Source organism: Lepidochelys kempii, chromosome 3, assembly GCF_965140265.1.
Source record: "Lepidochelys kempii isolate rLepKem1 chromosome 3, rLepKem1.hap2, whole genome shotgun sequence".
Classification (NCBI taxonomy): domain Eukaryota; kingdom Metazoa; phylum Chordata; order Testudines; family Cheloniidae; genus Lepidochelys; species Lepidochelys kempii.
The window spans coordinates 60,022,747-60,044,674 of NC_133258.1; the positions used below are offsets into that span (position 1 = coordinate 60,022,747).

The window sequence follows — 21,928 nt, forward strand, 5'->3', positions numbered from 1 at the left end:
GGTGATGTTATGAAGGATTTTTCTCTCACTCATGAAATGACACAGTCAGTGTATGTTTCTCATCTTCCTCAGAGCACACAGGAGATCTGGCCTAGGATTCTTTGTGAGACTTAATTAATTGTCACAACTTTTTGCAGGTATCCAGTGCAGGTTAAGGAAGGTAGTAGGTGGTCAGTGTGCCATCCTAGTTCCAGAGTTGGCTACATGGCATCTGCCTAGAAGTCTTTCTCTGCATTACTGGAGGAGTGGAGGATTTCATATCTAGTGCAGAGAATGGCACCTCTCATCTAGAACTCATCCCTCACATGAGGAAAGAGCAAGAGAGATCTGGGAACCACCTCAATCTTGATCTTGGATTGTCTTGATGTGGGGGGTGGAGGAGTAGGTGTAGCCTCATCCTAATGATTATCAAATTGCCATGCAAACATGGAGCCTAATGTAAGGCACTGGACTTGCCCTGCTGCTTACTTGTTAGCAGGGGACTCTTTGCAGTCCTTCCTTGGTTCTGTTTGTGTTATAATCAATAAAATTACAGCACTGCTTTAATCATATGTGTAGTGTCTTATTTCCTGCCTTCTCCAAGCGAAAGTTAGTTTGTCTACATAAACAAACATATGTGAACTTCATTTTCATCCAATTTTTTGCAAAGCTGTTAGTGTTCACATTTGTGCCACAAACATCTACAATGACTTAAATCTCTTTTGCTATGTTTTGGGCTGTGTTATGAGCTCATGGATGTTTGGGTCCCAACAGTCCCCTCCCTAAAAAGAGCTGAATTAGAATTTGTGAATGAGGTTTCAGAGCTAGTTGAGTTCACACTGCTGGTTCTAACCTGCTTACCCACACTCCTCTAATGCACTTCCAGTTCTACCTGGTGATAAGATCACCCTTCGCCTCCCGTGTGCTATATTTGGAGAAAGGCATGCCAGCTGTCCCATATGGTGCTAGCATGTGAACTGTTTTACTGTTCAGTACTGCATGTCAGAAACATAGCTGCATAGCCTTTAAAATGGTAAGATGAAGTTTCACAAAAAGGAGGATACTTCAATAATCAAAACCCCTTTTCTCTTGTTTCTTTCTTATGAAAATACTGTAGAAACTCCTAAACAAAGCAACCAAAAGACACAGATATGAGGTAGCCCCAGTATATGTGCTGCAAAGAAAAGTCTGCAAGCAACCTTTACTAATGAGATACACTTAGATATCTTGGGAGAAGCAGCTGCTTATTAGCTCTGTCAATACTCCCTTTGCAGTTTCATTGTGAGTATCTACAATTGATTAAGAATGAGTATAGCTGCGGAGAACTCACAAACGAACACTGGAGAAACTGACACTAACTTTTGGTTAATTTTATTAAGCAAGCCTCCTGGAGACCACCTCATCATTATGTGCTAACTATGAAATTGCTAATTGAAGATGCAGTTAGCATTATTAATGATATAAATACACCACTGCTGCTCTAGTTGACAGTAAAATAACTAGAAGAGGCAGTGTGCTTTCAGTCCCTTGGCTGCTTGCTCCCAAAAGTAGTTCAGACAACAGTAGCTAATTTCTTTCAACATCTGTATTAAAGTGCTCATTAGGTTTATTGTGAAAATTAAATTACTACAAAGCACTGTCCATTAATTCCTGATTAGGCCCAAATGACTCTCCTAATGTTGAAGTGGGGCTAATGCTCTGCTGATTGGTTATCTGCAGATATACTACGGAACAGATGCCGGAATTCTTGTTAGACTGATAGATGAACAGATATTTCAAGCAAGAGATGTCTATGCTTGGGGGAAAGTGCAACAGGCAGGGACAATAGGAGTTGTCTGTTTCAAATGAGGGCAGTTCCTATTTATTATTTATATTGCAGTAGCACCTAGAGCCATCAACTAGAGCAGGCCCTTATTGTGCTAGGGGCTGTACAAACATAGATGACGGTCCATGCCCCGAAGACCTTACTATCTAAAAGCTTGGGAAAGACTTTATGCTTTGAAACAAAGTATTCAAGGCTCATGGGCAGATTTTCAGCAGGTGGAAGTTTGTCATAGCTCCATTGATTCCATGGAACTATGACAATCTACACATAGCTGAAGACCTGCCCCTGTCTGTTTACTATATGGTTGTACTTGCTTAGTTCTGGCCAGGGCTCATATGAACGACTGAATGTAAGGAATAATACCAATATGTCATCCTACTACTAATACTATAATACTAATAATTTTGTAATGCTGGGGCATCCACGTTTGTGGCAGGAAAGTAAAACCTTCTGTGGCAGTCTTTTCTTCAACAATTCTTGTTGCACTAATTTGATATTGGCCTGAAGTTTAGGAAGGATTTTGTGTTGATTAAGAGACCATGAAGTACAGCAGAAACTATTGAATTCTTGTGTTAATGCCCCATGGTAACCTGCAGCAATTCCATGGAAACCTACATTATTGTAAGATATTACTGTTCTTTAACAAGACAGTACTCTGTAATATAGTACTCTGAGAGGTCTCCAATGTATGCGAGGCTTTGTTTTTAACATTGTGAATATGATGCAGTTGTTTCTTGTTATAAACAAATGTCATGTACAAGACCCATTCTTTAGCATTGGGTCAACTCTCTTACCTGATGTTGAAATTTTCCCGCTAGTTCCTGGTACTGTGGGGAGTTGGGATCATTCAGCTCTGTTGTGTACTCCTGATTGATGAGAGTGACACTGAACTCTACCATCTGCTCCACCGGGAGTTCTGGGACTGTATTAGTGACCTCTGGCTCTAGCCCCTGGGACAAAGGGAGAGGAAATGAGCTTCATGGAGGGAAAATATGAAGACAAAGTAATTTCTTTAAACACTTTAGTACCTTTAATGGGTACAAAGACTTTTTACTCTTGCTACAGAAGAGGTTTCTCAAATATATCTTATCAAAAGGATTTCTAATTATTATTTTTAAATTATTCATTTTGGCACAGAGTTAGCCGATATGTTTACTCCACAAAGTGCTTTCAGGGAGAACAACAGAACAAGAAAGAACAAAAGTAATGTCTGCATCAGAAAGCATGCTATGTTTCTCCTATGAAGCAGGCTCAAAATGGCAGCTGCCTCTAGACTAGGGAAGAGGGCTTTACTCCATTTAAAGAAAAAAAAAGTCTTAGTATTGGGCCTGATTCTTCCCCCACTTATAAAAGTTTTTGTTCACTGTATCTTCAGGGAGTTACTTCTGGTTTACACCATTGTATGTGATAAGAGAATCAGGCCCTCTGTTACAAAATGAATGGTGTTATAATTTTTTTTTCGAGATCCCACAATCATTAGACTGCAATATAGATCTGTACCTTTCCTTTTTCCTCTCCCCACTTTTTTGGCAATTTATCTGACATCTGCATAAGGGTCAGATAAAGCTTTTTGTGGAAACAACATAGGTTTGAACCTTGCTGTGTCTCAGCTTGCCCATGTAGTTACCTTTAGCACTTCATACAAACATTCTGCTTTTGTTTACCACTGTTTTAACCTTATTCACAATTAGGTTCAAAGGCATCACTGCCAACTCTTTTGATTTTATTGCAACTCTAGCAATTTTGGGATATTTTTTTTACCTATCTTATGAAAACATGGTGAAAAGGCACCTATTTATGAATTTTCCCTCATTCAAAATGTCCACAGTCTCCTATAACTGTCAATGGGGCTGAAGCCAGATAGATGGCTGCCATTTCCCTGAAGGCTATCTGCAAGAAGAAGTGAGGCTGCCCTTAATAAAGATGGCTGCTGCCTTCCTCTGTTTTCAGTAAGATTGAAAACATGTCCCCAGGCAAAATGGCTGCCACTCTGTGGTTCAGGGGGCTAGATAGGATACAGGGACAGTGAGGCGCAGCAGACACACTGTGAAGGGTGACTGGGGAGTGTGAGGGGGAGCAGGGCACTGGGAGGAGCAGAAGTTTAGTGGTTGCCGGGGAGACGGGATGGGGGGTTTGAAGAGTAGGAGGCAGGTTGAGCAGGTTGCAGTGGACAGTGATGCAGCGGTGGATGGAGGGGATAGATGGGCAGCATCCTCAGCCTAGGGGTAGTGGTGGGTAAGGGGAGTCCCCTCTGAGCAGCCAGGGGAGGTGGTGTTCCTAACTCTCATGAACTGATCGCAAGTCATGGGATTTTGGTGCCTGCAGGAGGAGCTGTCGAGATAACATGAGATGCTCCTCTAATCCTGTGATTTTCTTCAGTGCTGGGCATGTGGGCAGAGCTTTGTGTGAGATCCTTTAGGCTAAGGACACAGACCTGCCCTGCCCCTGAGCCCTGCCTTCAGGTATGGCCCTAGAGCAGAGAGAAGGGCAATGGGAGTCAGTGAAGAGGGGAGTCAGGGAAAAGCTGCTGCGAGGTCCTGAGCCTCAGACCAAGCAGCAGCACTTCCCTTCTTCCACTGCCTTAGGACTTCTCCTTTACTTGGGATCCAGGTAGAGGAAAAGCCCAGGGAGACAGCGAGGCAGGTGAAGGCAGGAGTCAAGAAAGAAATAGGAAGTGAAGGCAGTTCCCCTTTCTTATTGGTGAGGAGAAGGCAAGTGGAGTTTCCATCTGAGCAGCCAGGGAGCGGTATGCATTTTGTGTGCATTAAAAATGGATTTTTCAACCTGAAATTATTATACACACAGTAGAGGAGAGTTTAAAAAGTCAGACAGACTAAAAAACATGGTTTGTAGGGCAAATATCATGATTTTTTGGGGATCTGTCTCATCACTTTTGCTCTCTTTAGAGAATCCAACGCATGCTTTTTGATCTCTTGAGGTTGGCAAAACTGCAGAGGTGCAAATGAGAACAGAATTTGGGCTACTGTTGTTTTTAATTTGTTGTTAGACACTTTAATACTATGATTTTAAACACAACACTTCATTAACCAGCTAAAGTGTACTGCTCATTGGGGAGGCAGGAGGAGGGAAACCACTTTTGGCCCTTTCAGAAAGAATTTTGAACTTAGCCCATATTTAGTGTTATTTATTCATATATTTTTAAGGCTAAAAGAGTCCTTTATAATCACCTAGTCTGACCTGCATAACACAGGCCATAGAATTTCACCCTGTAATTCCTATATCTAGCCCACTAACTTGTGCCTGAATTGGAGCATTCAGGACAGTGGACTTATATGCTTTTAAGAACTGCATCCTCAAACTTTAAAGATTTCAAGTAATGGAGAATCCACCATCTCCCTTGGTAAATTGTTCAACTTGTTAATTTACAACTTGGTATTATAGATGTTGCTCCTGGATACCTGTGGAATACAGGCATTTCTAAAGTCAGTGTAAAGATTCCAATCTTCTTCTATTTCAAATCCTTCTTCAAGACTCCTGTGGTAATCAGTAACACTGACCCCTATCAGTACAATTCCATTGCCAAACCAATTGTATTTGAAAATAAATGCTGTAAAAGAGTACAGTCTTCTCTGTTTCCCAGTGGGTTTTCTATTATCTGCCTATTAAAAATGTAAGGAACTTAGAGCAAGGACCATCTCACCATCGTCTTTGTCTTGTACACTATTGAACATAGTGTTAATGCTTAAAAATGTGACGCTTTTTTATATTTCATGGACATTTCAGCCCTTCTGCAAGGCCAAAAATGCTTTTGCCTCATGTATAAGACGATATTACAGGAAGTGTATAAATCAAGAGATATGACCCAAAAGAACTGCAGGCTGATCAAACTTAGTCCCACAGACAGGTGGGTTTTCTTTTTCCACTGTCAACTAGGTTGGCGTTGGGCTGCTGGAGAGATTTGTCCCAGAACTGAGCAGCTGGGTTTTGGTAGCTGCCAGGAACAAGCAGAACAAGAGACTTGCTCTATTATGATGGTGACAGAGGAGAAAGAGACAAAAGGAGCACTTTACATACAATCAAGGATAAGTAAAACCAAGTGTATGTATGTGCCAGCATATTCTGCAGGGGCACGGCACGTGCGGTGGTGTTGTGCAATTATTCGTCAAGATGCCTCAGTTTTAGATTAATGTATGCTGTATGCAGTGCATATAAAAGTCTGTGGTTTCAATGGCTTGTCAGAAAGGGAGGTGGATGATTCAGTGTCCGTCTACAACAAGTGCAGGACCAAAGAATACATAAATTTTTATCACTACTACCGTTGCTCTTGGAAGCAGTTCCGTGAGGGGGCTACTACCAAGGACTTGGGTGAAGGGAGAATGGAGAGAGAGCCTACAACATGGCAACGTTAATTTATTTTGAAGTGTATTGGGGCTCTGGATTACTAGAAACAAATGACTTTTGCGCAGCTCTTTCCCCTCCACAGATAATAAAGAGTTGAGGGTCAGATTTTTAAAGGTACTTAGGTGCCTCACTTTAACAAGGCACCTAACTACCTTTAAAAAAACTGGCCCTAAATGAATTAAAACTTTTTTGTCTGCTTTGCCCCCGTGAATTAAATGTGATTGATAGTAGTGATAGAAAAGAAACAATCAGTTGCAATTTCCCTGATTTCACTGCCTAAGTAGAATGAAAAGCCTATGCAGATGAGTTTTTAAAAGCCAGTCAGTTTTTTTGCAGTGCTGTATAGAGGTATTTCTGTCAGTAACAGGGGACTCTTTGCATCCCTGAACCGCTGAAGCCCTTGGTGTCTGTTTGCTCTGGAGAGCTGTTGGGGAAGATTTCTGTGTCACACTTGGTTGCTAACAAGGTAGAAAGGCCAGATGGAGTGGCAATACTCTTGCCTGTTCCACTGTGCAGTACAGAGCTCAGAGTGTGAATTTTCACTGCTTTTACATAAAACAGTGGGATTACAAAATTGTGTAATTAGGCCTAACATCCTTGATTCAAAGAAAAAGAGGGAGAACTATGCTTCAAAGAACTATAATGTCTGTATATTTTGGACACTCATGAGCAGGAACCATTATTCATGATTAGCGTATAGAAGAGAGGCTAATAAAACCCTTGAATCTTAATTGAAGTGAATAGAAAATAGCACTAATGGCTGTGAACTGCAGAGTTCTACAAACAACATTTATTTATTTATTTATTTGCCATGTTACTGTAAAGAGAGGTGAATCAATAGTAAATAGGATATTAGACCGTCCTCACCTTCACAGGAGTCTTTGTGTCATTGACAATTTCGTTGCGTAGTGTGCCATTAGGAGCTGATGCATATGGAGGTGGAGATACGTTAGGGGCACCTGCTGGGATTCAAAATAAAAAGGAAGTGAGAAAGGGACATTCATTTGCAAAATGGCAAAAATAAGTCACCTTTCTCTTTTGCTTAGCTACCAACTGACAGAAAATGCACTTCCTAATTTCCTGTGTGTGTGTGTGTGAGAGAGAGAGAGAGAGAGAGAGGAGAAGCTTGGGCTGTTGAAATGTGATAATGAATTAAGGCATGACTGAAAGTCTTTTTCCTGTGCATAATATATGGCCTTTCATGAATATCATAAAAGTCAGTGGGTTTGCATATGAGTAACTGTAAGCAGAGTTAAACTCTGAGTTTAACTCTGCAAACTTCTAAGCCAGAGAGCTGAAGCTGAGGGCTAAAGAGGGCTTAAGGCAAGGGACAGCGGAGGACTTGGATATATGTATATAATGGCATACAATACACATATTCTGCTAAATGTCCTTACTACATGGTAAATTAATGTGTATATTTGATTTTACATTTGCAATCCTTGTTTCTATGACTGTATCACTGGGTGACACTGGCTTTTTAAGAGGAAAGAAGCTAGTGCACCTGTGTCTGGTAAGCTGCCCCCAAATGGCTTAAAAGAGGGCATGTGGGCCCTAGAGGGGAGAGATTGGCAGGTGAGAACTTTCCAGGGACAAGGAAAATGTAGAAGGTTCCTGCGGGAAGAAGTAGATTGTTCCTGGGGGAGGGCCAAAGGCAGGAGAGCAGTAGAGCGATTTGATGGCTAACTTCCCAAGACAGGGCCAGAGGGCTGAAGGCCAGAAAGCAGCAGAGTTGCATGCTAACATGTGTGCCATAGAGTTGAGGCTGAGGGCCAAAGAGAGCTTAAGGCAAGGGAGCAGCGGAGGGACTTTCCTGCTGATGTCTCCTCGCTGCAGAGCTGGAGTTAGGGGAACAGTGGAAGGGCCTGCCTCTTGGTCTGTCTGAGATCTGAGAGGTTAATAGAACAGGGGAAGTGGTGGATGGTGAGGATGAACTGCAAGAAGAAAGGCCGTTCTGCTGGGAAGAGCAGGCTTGCATTCCAGCTGGAAGGATGGGGGTGGTTGTCCTGGGAGAAGGATAAGAGAAGACCCACAAAGGGCCCAGGTGTGACGCAAAATGCTGAAGTGTGATGTGTGTGTGTGTGTGTGTGTGTGGTGGGGTGATACATGCACTGGGGGTGATAAATGGACTATGTTTTGGGTCTTTTGTTATGGACTATTTTATACAATTTTTGGAGCAGGGGTGTTATTGAGGCAGAGAGAGCCTGGTGTGGAGTTACTGGTCTTCTGAAGGAGGGAAACTGAGGCAGCACACCTGTTCTGCTGCACTGTGTTGCTGGAGGGTGCTCCATATGACAGACTAATATCTTTCTCTAGTAGTCAATTTAAAGTAATAAGAGGCTTAGCGAAAAAAACTTGAATTTTCCATTGGAAGCAAATAAATTTGTAATATTAGAAACACCTTGGTTAAAGTAACTTTTAAGAAGTTTCTATAATACACAAATCAATAAAGAAAATACAATGATTGACCATTTACTTCACTAAGCTGCTAATATTTACAGTTTTTAATTTCAATATTTTACCATTTAAAAAAAAAACTTCTTTTCAAAGCTTGAAACACATTGCACCTGCTAACATTCTTTCTTGCCACACCTTTTAAATAAAAGCTTGAATTAATATGCTGATTAATATGACTTTCTGGCTAGTCACTTGAAAATAAAGAATTGTATTGGTATATCCTAGTCTGCTGATTTTGGCTAACAAAATGCAACAGCTCAAACTCCAAACATTGTTTTATAAGTGAAACAAAATGAACACTGTGACATCTTATTGGCTGCAAATCAAACTAGAAAAGGTGAAGTTTATGAAAGTGCACCATCGGAATGGAAAATAATGTGAGAAACCAAGTTAGAGTCATGGTTTCTTTTGTCTGAATGTCCAGGTACACTACACAGAAATCCTAATGTTCTCGGTATAGATCATTTTGCTAAAACACATTTTTTTTTGGTTGTACCTAACTGAACATTTTTTACTTTTGTTGCAGTCACCAAATTACAGCCTTCTAAATTCTAACTGTAATTGTTTCTTCCAATTTTGTGCTAATGGGCAAGCAGTTTCAATTTTACCTGTAGAAAGGGAAGAAATGTCCTCAAGCTTTTTGCCACCTGTCTTCTCCGTAGATATTTCATCTTTCCTATTAATCAGATAGAAAGGAATGATTTAATGGCCAGCATGAATGCGGTGTCATTATCAGCAGGAATATAATGAAATTTTGGCTTCTACATTAAATGCAGTTTTAAACAAAGGAAGTTATTTTTAATGTAATATTTTGATTACATTACATTTAATTACATTCTAAACAAGGCAGTGGAGCAATCAATTGCTTTTTTATTTGGGAATTTTAGAACTTATATTTATGTCCTTTTTCCAGCATAACATTCCTCCTTTCACTAAGAAACTATTATGTGATATATGCATACACCATGTAGTTGTATGAATACCACACCTAACATGAGCTTGCTTGTGAAATTTCATTAATTCTATGAATAATCATAAAGAGAGTGGGCCCTTTAAAATGTGATAATAGCATATAGTCAGATTATACATACAATAGCTATTTCGGGCTTGTTTCTTTGCTGACTGAAGTCAGTGAAAGTTTTGCCTTTGACTTAAGTCAGAATTGGATTGGGCCCCAAGTCAATAACTCTCTGTGCGTGAATATTTTCTAAACCAAATATTTTCTCCCTTGCTGGTCATGACATGAAGCATGGTCTGAGCATCTCTTTAGAATTCTCATCTTGGAGCCACTGGACTCCGACTATACTATATCTCTTATATTTTTCCTGGCTAATTAAGGAGGGTGGGAGGGGGGTAGTGAGAATCAGTTGTCAGACCACTGGCAGCCAGATGGCTGTCATTGATCCCCTTTAAACTCGTAATGGTCTGGTCTTAAACCAGATCCCGTGATCAAAACCTTCCTGAATTATAGGAAAGTTTGGATTCAGATCTGGATCCAGACATCATAGGCCTGTCTACGATAGGCCTAAAACCGGATACCCCAGAACTTTGAGAAAGTCTAAATTCAAATCCAGATCTGAACTTTGCAGCTCTGACCCCATCTTCTCTTCAAACACAGGAATGGCACCTCGATAGCGCACCAGATCTGTGCATGACCAGAGTTTAAGAGCACAAAGTCCTGACTTAATCTAACTCTGCCAGCTGGCTGCCTGAATTATATCTATTACTTTTTACCAGTGGTCTATCTTACATTATTGGTATTTCAAATAATTTCTGGTGACATGGAGGCTGTTTTTTGTACTACCAAACTGGACGTCTGAATTCAATAGAAGTCTCTTTCCCCAAGCTAGCTAAGATTAGACTGGAAAGAGGAGGAAATGCCTCACATATGCTTTGAATTGCTGGTACTCTTTTAACTAAAAAAGAAGTATGACATCCTATGCTAGCAATATGTCCAATCTCCCTTGGCTGGAAGGATGGTGGCTGTGATGTCACGTGACAACACTATTGAATACACCAAATTGAGGGAAAATAGTTTTTATGGAGGAAATGCCTATGAGTGGAGTGTTCTGGTGAAAATTGATCTGAGTGAGAGAAAATACATTGCATATGCAAAGTATTTTGTTAATGATGACAACACTAAGCTCTTAGCATATGTAGCCAAGGCAGGTCATGCTGCACATACACAAATAGCTAACTTAATAACTTAGTTATACCATGAAAAAATTAGAGGAGGTGGACAGTAGATCCTTTGCCTCATTCTCTGAATATCGTGTATGGTGGGAAACTTAGATATGTATGTGTAGCATATTTTAGCATTGAGTACGAATCTGTGCTTGACAGAGTCCATAAAAGGTACATGAAATCATTCCTCCAAACAGTTCAGTAGTAAAGAATAAGTTTAATAGCATAGAGCCATGGCCACCTACATTTTCAGCTAAAATTACTCAGCTGAAATACAAATAACTTCATTGTTATCTGCCTCATCCTCTGAACTGCACATAAGGAAAGTTGTGCTGTGCATGCGAGCATTGGAAATTAGCTTAATAATTAGCCACTTCAGCCCATGTGTACTGAATGGCTGCTGACATTTGCACAGACGTGAATGGGAATTTAATCAGGCCTTACATTATTAAACTACATACCTAAGAAAGCAGAAAACTCAGAATAGTTAAATCAAAATTACTAAGGACATTGTGACAATGATAACAATATTTCATAACAATGAAAAAATATTACAAGTTGCCACACATGATTATCTACTTGTACAAACAATTGTATGAAATTATATTATAGTAATTCAACAACCAGATAATTACATGATTAAGACTGTACCATAATATTTACGTACAAGGGGGCAGAATTAAGCATGCAACTTTAATTTTGTCATTTTCAGCCTTTTGAGGGTTTTACCCTGTAGTCCTGATGTTCTCTTAACGTAGGACCTGAACTTCTATTTTGTTACACTGGTTTTATGTGAGTGTATTCCGTTAACTTTAATAGAATTTCAGTGGATTAAAACTGTTATAGAATTGTACCTAGAGTTTTTCAATATGAATAAATATTATAAATAAATAAATTATACACAATAGCAGTGATATGCCTGAAATTGACGTATAAATTTCCCAGTTTCTACTGAGGAGTTTTAAGCAAGGTTCGACCCTTTCCTCATTTCTCTACATGTTTCTTTAGTTTTCATGCACCATACATAATTTTCTAGAGTTTATCCCGTTGAATTTTGGTGATGGTCTGTTGTCTGCCAAGCATCTACCATTACATCTCTTAGATAGGACTGTAATAAATACCTACTCATTTTTAAGCTGCATGGAAAGAAGCTGGGTGAGGGTTATCTTTTCAGCTAATATATCATATATATTGCATAATACATCTTCTTTCTGTGGCTTCTAGTGAACTATGAACAATTTTTGTATCCTGGCAGAAAGAGCTTCAACTCACTGTAGCATTCAAAACAATAATTTAAATTGCTTCTTAATCAAATTTAAAAAAATCATGATTGGAATAAATCTTATCTTATTGAAACATGCCATTTCTTTTACATACACACACACACACAATAAAGGTATCTCTACTAAAATATATACCCTTCATAAAGAAAATGCACACAAGGACTAAAATCTTGGCTTCACTTGAAGTCAATAAGAATTTTGCCATTGACTTCAATGTGACCAGGATTTCACCTGAGGCATGTTCATATGTACACAGCACATACATGGTCCGTATAGCTACACAGAGATAGCAAAATAACATTAGTGAAAAATTAAACAGTTGAACAGTTAAAATCACAACAATTTTTTGCAAAGCTTAAGATTCCAACAGCAATGTGAACTCACCAGCTATGTACATCTTATATATTTTATGCAATATATTTTTATGACAACAAATAATATATTAAGCTACACATGAACTCAGAAAAATAGAAATGGAAAAAGTTACATATATCCAACATAACTGAGTTACTGTTGCTATGTTAGAATCTTAAGTTTTGCATATCCTGATTTGTATTTAAAAGGCAATGACTGCATAACTTCAACGTCATGTTAAAGGGAGAACCTTAATTTAAAAATATTACTTCTGTGGTTACAAGTGACATGATAAGGATACAATCATTTTAAAGTGATTCAAGAAGAAACATTTTTCAGTTTGTTTTCTGTTGCATTTGACTGCACTTTTCATATAGTAAGTTAATTAATCATTGCCATCATGTTGTTTGTCTGTATCTTTCACATAGCAATAGGAAGAGAAAAACTTTAAAAATAGGAAAATTTGATTATTGAGAATCTCTAAGATTGGCAGGGGGATTTGAGTAGGTTATCATGGGAAATTGCTTGTCCGTTTCAAAAAGTAAATTTACTTTAAGTCGACGGTGTTCCTTTAACATAGTTTTTACATTTTAATTTGTGTGTGTGCGGGGGTGGTTAGTTAAAAAGAAAAGGATCAAAGCAAACACTTGCGCTTAATAAAGCTGGTCTGCAGATGGTCCCAAGTGGTGACCCATTTAACTGAGATGATTGGGATGGGGTTGGGCTAAGTTTCTCCAACTGCTATATTTAGGGCTTGTCTATGATTAGGAATTTACCAAAATAGCTATTCTAGAAGTGGATTAAGCTAAATCTGAAAAAAGCACTATTATTCTGAAATAGCTCTTTCCGTAAATTTCCCAGTGTAGACAAGCTCTTAAAGCCTATGTAGAGACAATTTTCTGCATGGTAGGATTTACAGGATAGCTGAACATCAGTTAACACTGAGATAAGCATATCTTCATTATGTTGATGTTTAATTTTTTAAATTAAAGCACAGGATTTGCACTTTCTTGTAGAATGTAGCAAAAGTGATTAGAACCCCTACAATCAAGTCATAGAATGGCTGACTTTTTCCCACACCAAAGATTTCTCCTTTTCTCTGTCTTCTTTTTATTTAACGTTCAGGTTTTGCAGAGAATTTTGGGGTATGTATGTGTGTTAGTCATACTCTCTCATGACACCTATTCTAGCAGAGGCTTTGGCCTCATCTGAACCTCATGGTCACACTAAGCAAGGAGAATTTTTCGTGATGTTGCAAAGGAAACAGGTATTAGCTAAGATTTTTGCACAACCTTAATTATATGGCGCTCTATTATTGTACAAAACACACAGCTGTCTCACATATACTACACACAGTGCACACCGGGGTTCTGTACATGCATGCACTCTCTCACATCCACATATATCTGCACATACCTTTTTCAAAAAAGGCAGTAGCATCAACTGGCGAGTACTCTACTTTTGCTTTACTTACCTTTCCTGGAAGGGTCTATGTTTTACTCGCTGCAAAAAGATTAAAAAAAAAGTTTTTACCAGTGGGTGTATTCAGTCAAACACGAGAAGCCTGTTAGTCCTTCTGTTTACTTTATTGTTAACACCACTTTTTTTCACCCAGTGAATGTTGATTTTGTGCAGTGCACCCTCCCTTGTCTATGTTAGTCCTTACCCTTATGCATGACATTTAAGGGATGGAATCTGGGAAATCTTCACATTTCTAAAGAAAGTTCAGTCATTCTTACCCGTTGGATTATCTCCAGATGTTCCTGGGAGTTGCTGAAGTTTTTGCCAATGTCAAATATGCAGAAGGTTTCTCGCTGGCAGGCATTGACCCAGTTCTGATATTCATTTGTATCAGGAATCCGATCCAGAAAGATCCGAAAGGCTTCCCATACAGCTTCCTGGCAGACTGAAGAAGCAGAGCAGGGTCAGGGATGGATATACTAAACGATACAGAAAACTTCCAGGCCAACTTCCACATACTCTTAAAGCAAGAGCTAATTTTCTGTTGCATTTCAGATTTTTTGTTTTCATTCCGTGAATTTAACAGAAGATATTTTTTTTGCAGTTTTCCTGTTTATCTGAGTTGATATTTATTTGTCTTCACACTGAAGGACTGAGCCTCTGAGTGCTAGCAAGCACTTTCTTGCTACAACGTGTACGCCTTGCATGAACAATGAAAGAAAATAGAAGTAAGGAAACATGTTAACAATGGACAAAGCATAAATTCACAAGTGGCCTTGTAAAATACATGTAGTTAGTAAATAAAGAAATAGTAAGAAGAGTAGTGTGTGATAAGCTTGCAGCTGCAGCTTTGCTTATTAATATATTTTGCAGCCCGTGGATGGTTCAGGCTCTGTACAGGGATTGGTTACAAAAATTAGTAAAAAGAAAAGGAGTACTTGTGGCACCTTAGCGACATTATGTCATGGCAAACCTGATGGCTGAACTTTGTGACTTTGTCCTCACCCATAACTATTTCACATTTGGGGACAATGTAGACCTTCAAATCAGCAGCACTGCTATGGGTACCTGCATGGCTCCACAGTATGCCAACATTTTTATGGCTGACTTAGAACAATGCTTCCTCAGTTCTTGTCCCCGAATGCCCTTAGTCTACTTGCGCTACATTGATGACATCTTCATCATCTGGACCCATGGAAAAGAAGCCCTTGAGGAATTCCACAATGATTTCAACAATTTCCATCCCACCATCAACCTCAGCCTGGACCAGTCCAAACAAGAGATCCACTTCCTGAACACTACGGTGTTAATAAGCGATGGTCACATAAACACCACCCTATACCGGAAACCTACTGACTGCTATGCCTACCTACATGCCTCCAGCTTTCATCCAGACTACACCACACGATCCATTGTCTACAGCCAAGCTCTACGATACAACCACATTTGCTTCAACCCCTCAGACAGAGACAAACACCTACAAGATCTCTATCAAGCGTTCTTACAACTACAATACTCACCTGCTGAAGTGAAGAAACAGATTGACAGAGCCAGAAGAGTACCAGTTCCCCTCAGCACCTCCACCCCTGCCAGTTCCCGGCCAATGGGAGCTTCAGGGGAGGTACCTGGAGAAGCTGTAGCTCATGAAAGCTTATGCTCAAATAAATTTGTTAGTCTCTAAGGTGCCACAAGTGCTCCTTTTCTTTTTGCGGATACAGACTAACACGGCTGCTACTCTGAAACCAAAAATTAGTAAGGCAGTTATAAAGTGTGATACAATGTAAAATGTAATGCGCATGCATTAGTGTGTTTTAGAATAGGTATATAATCTGATTTATTATTATGTGCTTTGGAGATGTGGTAAACTGCTATACCCAACCAGCTGCATTTGAGCTTAATCACCTCCGTGTAATATTGCTGTATGCCAATAAAAAAAAAAAACAAACTCAGTGACGAGTCCAGATTTGAGCTAATTTCTCGGGAAGCAAGTGGAAGAGGTTGTGGAGAGAAATTCCAGCCCAACACAGTGTATCATGTTCAACTGTGGTGTAACTCCATTGACTTCACTGCAATTACACCAGGGATGAATTTGTCCCAGCGTTCTTCTTATTCAAGAGCATTGCTGATATTCTAAGATGGAGCTTTTGAGTGAGTTAAGCTTTTTCAAAACCAGAAAAAAGAGAAATTAAATCTCTCAGTCATAGGAGTAGTGAACTCTGATGTTTAAAACTGTGTACCTTTCTCCTTGTTTCCCAAAGCACCTCCAGAAAAACTGAATTACTTAGTTTAGGTAAAAGCCCCTTGGAAACAACAGTGTTTTCTTTCTCTTTGTACATGTGTACAGGTTTGTTTGTTAAATGTTAAGTAACAACTCCACGGTGATGAATCACCAAATTACATGCCAAGCTGCAGCAGGCAGGAAAGAGATGGGTATCTCCATTGTGGAACAACCACTGCTGTTCTGTATCATTTGGGAAAATAAAAGTGAGCACAAGAAGGAAAAAAAATGGGGATGGAGATTTCAGAAGCAGAGCTCAGTGGGCTAAAAATCACATGGCACTCAGGAATGGCTCTGACAGCAGCTCTACTTAATGGATTCTCTTAGCTGTCTCCAGCAATTAATGATATGATGTGAGGTCTCTCTCCCTCCCCACCCCGCCAACCTGATGTTCAGCAGAAGACATGCATCTGTCTATATAGACTATTTACTCTCTCCTTATACAAGAAAGCCATGAAATTTAACTGTAATATTTTGTAAACTAGTTTATATTTGGGGCTGGCCCCATACATTTTTATTTATTTGCTAGTATCCACAAATGTGCTATGCACTTCACAAGCAATATATAGAAGTAAGGTCCTTGCCCCAAGGAGCTTGCATATTAAACGGTGGACAAGTGAGGAGCATAACATGCAGCAGGGAGAGAGGAGGAAGCAGATGGGTTATACTAATAAGACAGCAAGCTTACTCAGACATACATTCTATTGGTTTAATTTTTTTTATGAATCTGGGCATGACTTTTGTAGGCAATGCTGCAGAAGTGAGTTTTTAGAGGTGATTTGAATGAGCTGAGGGTGGAGGTCTGGTGAAAAGATTTTGGAAGTTCCCCAAACACAGAAGAAGATAAGGAACATATAAGTGTGTGATTCAGCAGGGCCCCATTCTTTTAGCACTTCTACCCAGCAAACACCTACAGCTTTTGATTGTACTCTTCTACCTTGTAAGATGAAGTTGGGGGCCCAACTGTTCATGGATCCACAAAGATAATCACCTAATCCACACCCCTATTAGTGACTGGCACCCCAACTCCGTTGATAAGTGCCTCAATCCCTGCACAGATGCCAACCCCTCCTCTTGCCCAGAATGTTCTGCATGGGTTACAGAGATCAGGCATCTCTCACTTTGCAAAGTGTCCCATTAAACTTACAACTGATTCTGGTAATACATACTCTGGTCTGAGAGCATCTATCTTTGTTATGTTTCAGAGTAGCAGCGTGTTAGTCTGTATCCTTAAAAAGAAAAGGAGTACTTGTGGCACCTTAGCAACTAACAAATTTATTTGAGCATAAGCTTTCGTGAGTTACAGCTCATTTCATCAGATCCATGCAGTGGAAAAAACAGTGGGGAGATTTTATGTACACACACAGAGAACACCCATTGTTTCATGTTTTCTGTGTATATCTATCTATCTTCCAACTATATTTTCCACTGCATGCATCTGATGAAGTGGGTTTTAGCACACGAAAGCTTATGCTCAAATAAATTTGCTAGTCTCTAAGGTGCCACAAGTACTCCTGTTCTTTTTATCTTTGTTATGTGACTGATGTGGCAATTAATATTTAAAGGATCACATATCTTAAACACTATATATCATCTCTAATGTTGCTTGAAATACAAAATGGTTCTGAGATTTATGAACACAGTGGCTATTGCACTGTTATTTTTCTTTCTCTGAACTTCCTCCCTCCCTGTTTTGGGATGATTGCTTCATTCATTATCTGTTGGATGAGTCCATTGTTCATTACTTTCAGTGTCACCAAATCCAGCTAAATATTTGGCTTTGTGAAAAGATGGTGCACACACAGAATGAAAGCTCAGACTACTTAAAATGTATATTTCAAGTCTGAGCCCTTCAGAGGAAAAGGAATTCAAACATTTTCAAAATGTAGCGTACTTTTAGCATGGAACTTCTCAGCAATTTCAAAGCTGTATCTTTCAGCAGTTCCAGATCTATTTTTGAATCTTTTATAACTGTAAGATGGAGATTTCACTTTTAATATCTGATAATTTCAGTAACTGCAGGTGAAAATTGCCTACACTATCTAAAACCTCAGGGTCTCTAAAATTAATAGTCAGTGACAAAAATGGCTATTCTCAAAGCTAGTGTAGGTATGCACTGTGCAAACATGCTTGCACTGCTGTGCCAATACACCTCAATAATAAGTTGTGAAACATCTGCCCTTCCAGCGCTGAGCCTGTCCTCTGACTAGAGATAGTCACATTAACAGTGAATAATTTACCTAATTAAGTTAGTCCTTTTTTCTGTCCATGAATTGCCATTGTGCAGGTTGTCCTTTTGACTGATTGGTTCCTTATTTGCAATCATTTAGAGCTATGTTCTGCCACATTATACTCGGATGGAATAGTACCATTTTTTTGTAAGCAGCACCTGCTGAGTAATGTATTACTTAGTGGGAGTTAGGGGGGCAGAATCTGGCCCTGAATGAGTAGCTTACTAATGAGCATTCATTGTTTACTATTCACACGATGTGGTTGGTCCCTTAAGTCACACCTGGTAGTTCCTGTGCTCCTTCACTGGAGGACATGCATTTTCTAAAGAGGAATCCTTTTTTTTTCTATTTTCAGATTATTTGTAAACCTCTCTCTCTCTCTCTCTTTATTTTTACTGTGTGTTTCAAAGACCATGGAGCTGGATGGGAATCTTTCCATTTATTTCGATGAGCTTTGGATCAGGCTCTTGGTGTGTTCATTCTGTTACCTGGATAAATGTTCAATATGAACTAAGCTAAAACCACTCAACCCAGTTTAATTTGTAACCTACAACAAAGTACATTTGGGATTAAGATTTGAACCAAGGTCTTCAGTGGTGGCTGTGTTATTTGCACATGCACCGTTCTGCTCCAGCAGGAAAACAGTGCTTACAAGTCACTTGCATCTATTTAGCTAGAAAATACATAAAAGGCAGAATGGCTATTTAGAGTGACAAAATGTTTTTAAAAACTGTAAATTCTCCAGGGCAGAGATTGTGTCTAGTTCTGTGTTTGGAGAGTGCCTAGAACATTTTGAACACTATCATAACCTAATCAACAATAACACACAGTGGAACCCAGTTTTTCTGATCTATCTGGGACTCGGACCAGATCAGATATTCAAACATTTGGATAATCAGGAGAATTGGCAAAGACCTTTCCATCCCTTATTTTGAAAGCCAGAGCCCCACCCGCCCTGGGCTGACCGCTCTAGCCCCACCCCTGTCAGCCTTGGGTGACTGGTGGTTTGGTTAATGCAAAGAGCTAGATAATGGAGGCTCAGATAAACGGGGTTCTACTGTAATTTAAGTGCTTGTTTACGACCAGACTAGTATTTCTAGAATTTGTGCTGTGCTGGAGGGAGTGAGGAGAGGAGCATTTGTGAGCAGCGGTGGAAGGAGGCATTAAACCTGTGGCATCTGCTACATCTTTTTAAAAGGTGGCCTTTTTCCACCGGTTAGTGCACCCATTATTTGGTTTTTATCATCAACTAAACAAGAACACATTGTAACTTCCTTGGAGATTGTGATAGCAACTTAGTATCTCTTGTTTGCATCACTCATGATTGCTCATACCTTGTGCCACCACTGTACTGTGATGTACCTGCAACTGTTCCCCAGTCTCACAAAAGAGTAAGTGCCAAGTTTTCTGCCCAGTACTAGAGAACAACAGAGTGACAAAGGGCTATTGTTGGGTTTCTTAAATTAAAGGAAAGATTCACAAGAAAAGAATATGTGGTGCAATCATCCTCTCACCTCTTAACCGATAATAAGCTTGATGGCTGGCTAAAACCTGCTTCACTGATTCTTGTGGACAGATTTTCACACCAGTTGGGAAAATAGATGACCTCTTTGTTCGATGCTTTGCCATATCAAATATCCTCCTGATGGTTGACACTCTGGACCTCTTTGTTGTTCTTTCTGTTTTATCTGACCCTGAGTCATCTGCAAGCTGTTTGGCTTCATTACGATTTATTTTATTAGGGATTTCTGTAAGGGGTAAAATAATAGAGAGAGACATGAATGAATAAATAAACACACAGTATGTGGACTGTCTGTATGTACTATAGGTTTTGGTCTATTTTCAATATGTTATCTTAAACACCAAACACTAGGGTTCTCAATTACCTACATTACTGTGAACAGGTCAACAAACAGGCTGATATGGGTACGGACTTGTGATCCGACCATAGAACTGGGAGTCAGGATATCTGATTTCTATTCTCCACTCTGACTAGCTCATTGTGTGACCTTGAGAACACTAAAGGTAAAATTTTCTAAAGCACCTAAGGCCCAGATCCACAAAGGTATTTAGGGGCCTAATTCAATGGGAGTTAGGTGCCTGAATAGCTTTGAGGATCTGGGCCAAAGTGACTTAGCAGCCTAAGTCCCATTTCAAAAAGTGATGTAGGCATGTAGGGTCATATTTTTAAAGGTATTTAGATGCCTAAAGATTCATATAGGTGGCTAGTGGGATTTTCAAAAGTGCCTAACTGATTAGGTGCCAATTCACCTTGATTTAAGTGCCTAGTTATTTTGAAAATCCCAGTAGGCACCTGTAGGTACCTAAATACCTTTAAAAATCTAGGCTTTGGGAACCTCAGTTTCATTGAAAGTCACTTCAGGTGCTTTTGCTAATTTAACCCTTAATCTCTGTGTGCCTTAATTTTCTCATGAGAAAAATGAGGATGAACATTGCTTGCTGTACTTAAATAAGGTTTCATAATCATTTAGATCCTTGGATGGAAGGCACTACAGAGGTGATAAGAACCTTTGTAGTGAATAGTAGATGTTAGCATAAAGTCATATCCCCAGTTACTCAGTGTTGCCTTATGGAGAATAATATCTATAAGGAATGGTAGTGCTTCCAGGGTGACAAAATACGCTCAACTTATCCGCAGGTTAGCAAATACCTCTATATTCTGAATGACCCACAGTTCTTCAGGACATTTGTCCCATTTCTACATTATATCCAACACGTTATCATACAACACAGCAATTCAAGTTTGATTTTAAAAAGTTTAACAGAGTAAAAATAAGGTCTAATCTATAAACTTTAGTGAGCTGACAAAGTAGCCTTTTGATGAAGATAATGAAGAAGCCCTTGGGTGAAGCAATTGGTGTATTTTAGATTCTGTTCTTTAATGCTGCATAAATTATAATGTTGATGTTAAAATGCACTTTTAAGGATACTTTTGATGCATTTTCATAGGCCTGATATATTCTTTAGTCATAAATTTAAAAAAAATAAATTGTTAGTTGAAAGAACTGCTGTGAAAAGGAAGGGATGAATTCTGTAGATAACTGGAAAAATTTTTGAGGCAGAAAATAAGAGGGTGACATAATGTGCATGTAGCCTGGATGCTGATGAATTGGCTGCAAACAACAAATGCGTTTGGAAAATGTTCAGACTTTCTAAGTGGAGGAGAAAGTGATAAACCAAGACACCACATTTACAAGAAAATCAGATTATTGGAAAATTAAGAGTAAAACAAAGCAAGTCTGTTTTCCTGTGAATTTGAAGAAATTGCCTAAAACAAATAGTACAAAATTAGGCAGGGTATTGGAACAATTTTTATAGTGAGGGTACTCATGATGGAAACCATGTAGTTGGTGTTTGTTAATACTATTTCAAGACAGGAGGTGTGGCAGCACCCCACCAGTACCTTCCAGCACCACTGAAATTATGTCAGTTGTTTTTAGACAGATTAAAATAAGGATGATAACATCACTTTGACAATTTGGAACTCAGTGAA

The 21,928-nt window shown here is 39.3% G+C and overlaps 1 protein-coding gene across 1 annotated transcript in view; it reads right to left on the reverse strand.

Moving 5' to 3' along the window:
- Positions 1-21,928, reverse strand: part of IMPG1 (interphotoreceptor matrix proteoglycan 1) — an 89,782-nt gene that overhangs the window by 54,921 nt on the left and 12,933 nt on the right. The window contains exons 2-7 of the mRNA XM_073335128.1: positions 19,929-20,162; positions 14,184-14,350; positions 13,919-13,947; positions 9,232-9,299; positions 7,034-7,125; positions 2,599-2,745 (exon numbers count right to left, since the gene is read on the reverse strand). Coding sequence (XP_073191229.1) covers positions 2,599-2,745; positions 7,034-7,125; positions 9,232-9,299; positions 13,919-13,947; positions 14,184-14,350; positions 19,929-20,162 — 737 coding nt within the window. The remainder of the gene's footprint in view (positions 1-2,598; positions 2,746-7,033; positions 7,126-9,231; positions 9,300-13,918; positions 13,948-14,183; positions 14,351-19,928; positions 20,163-21,928) is intronic.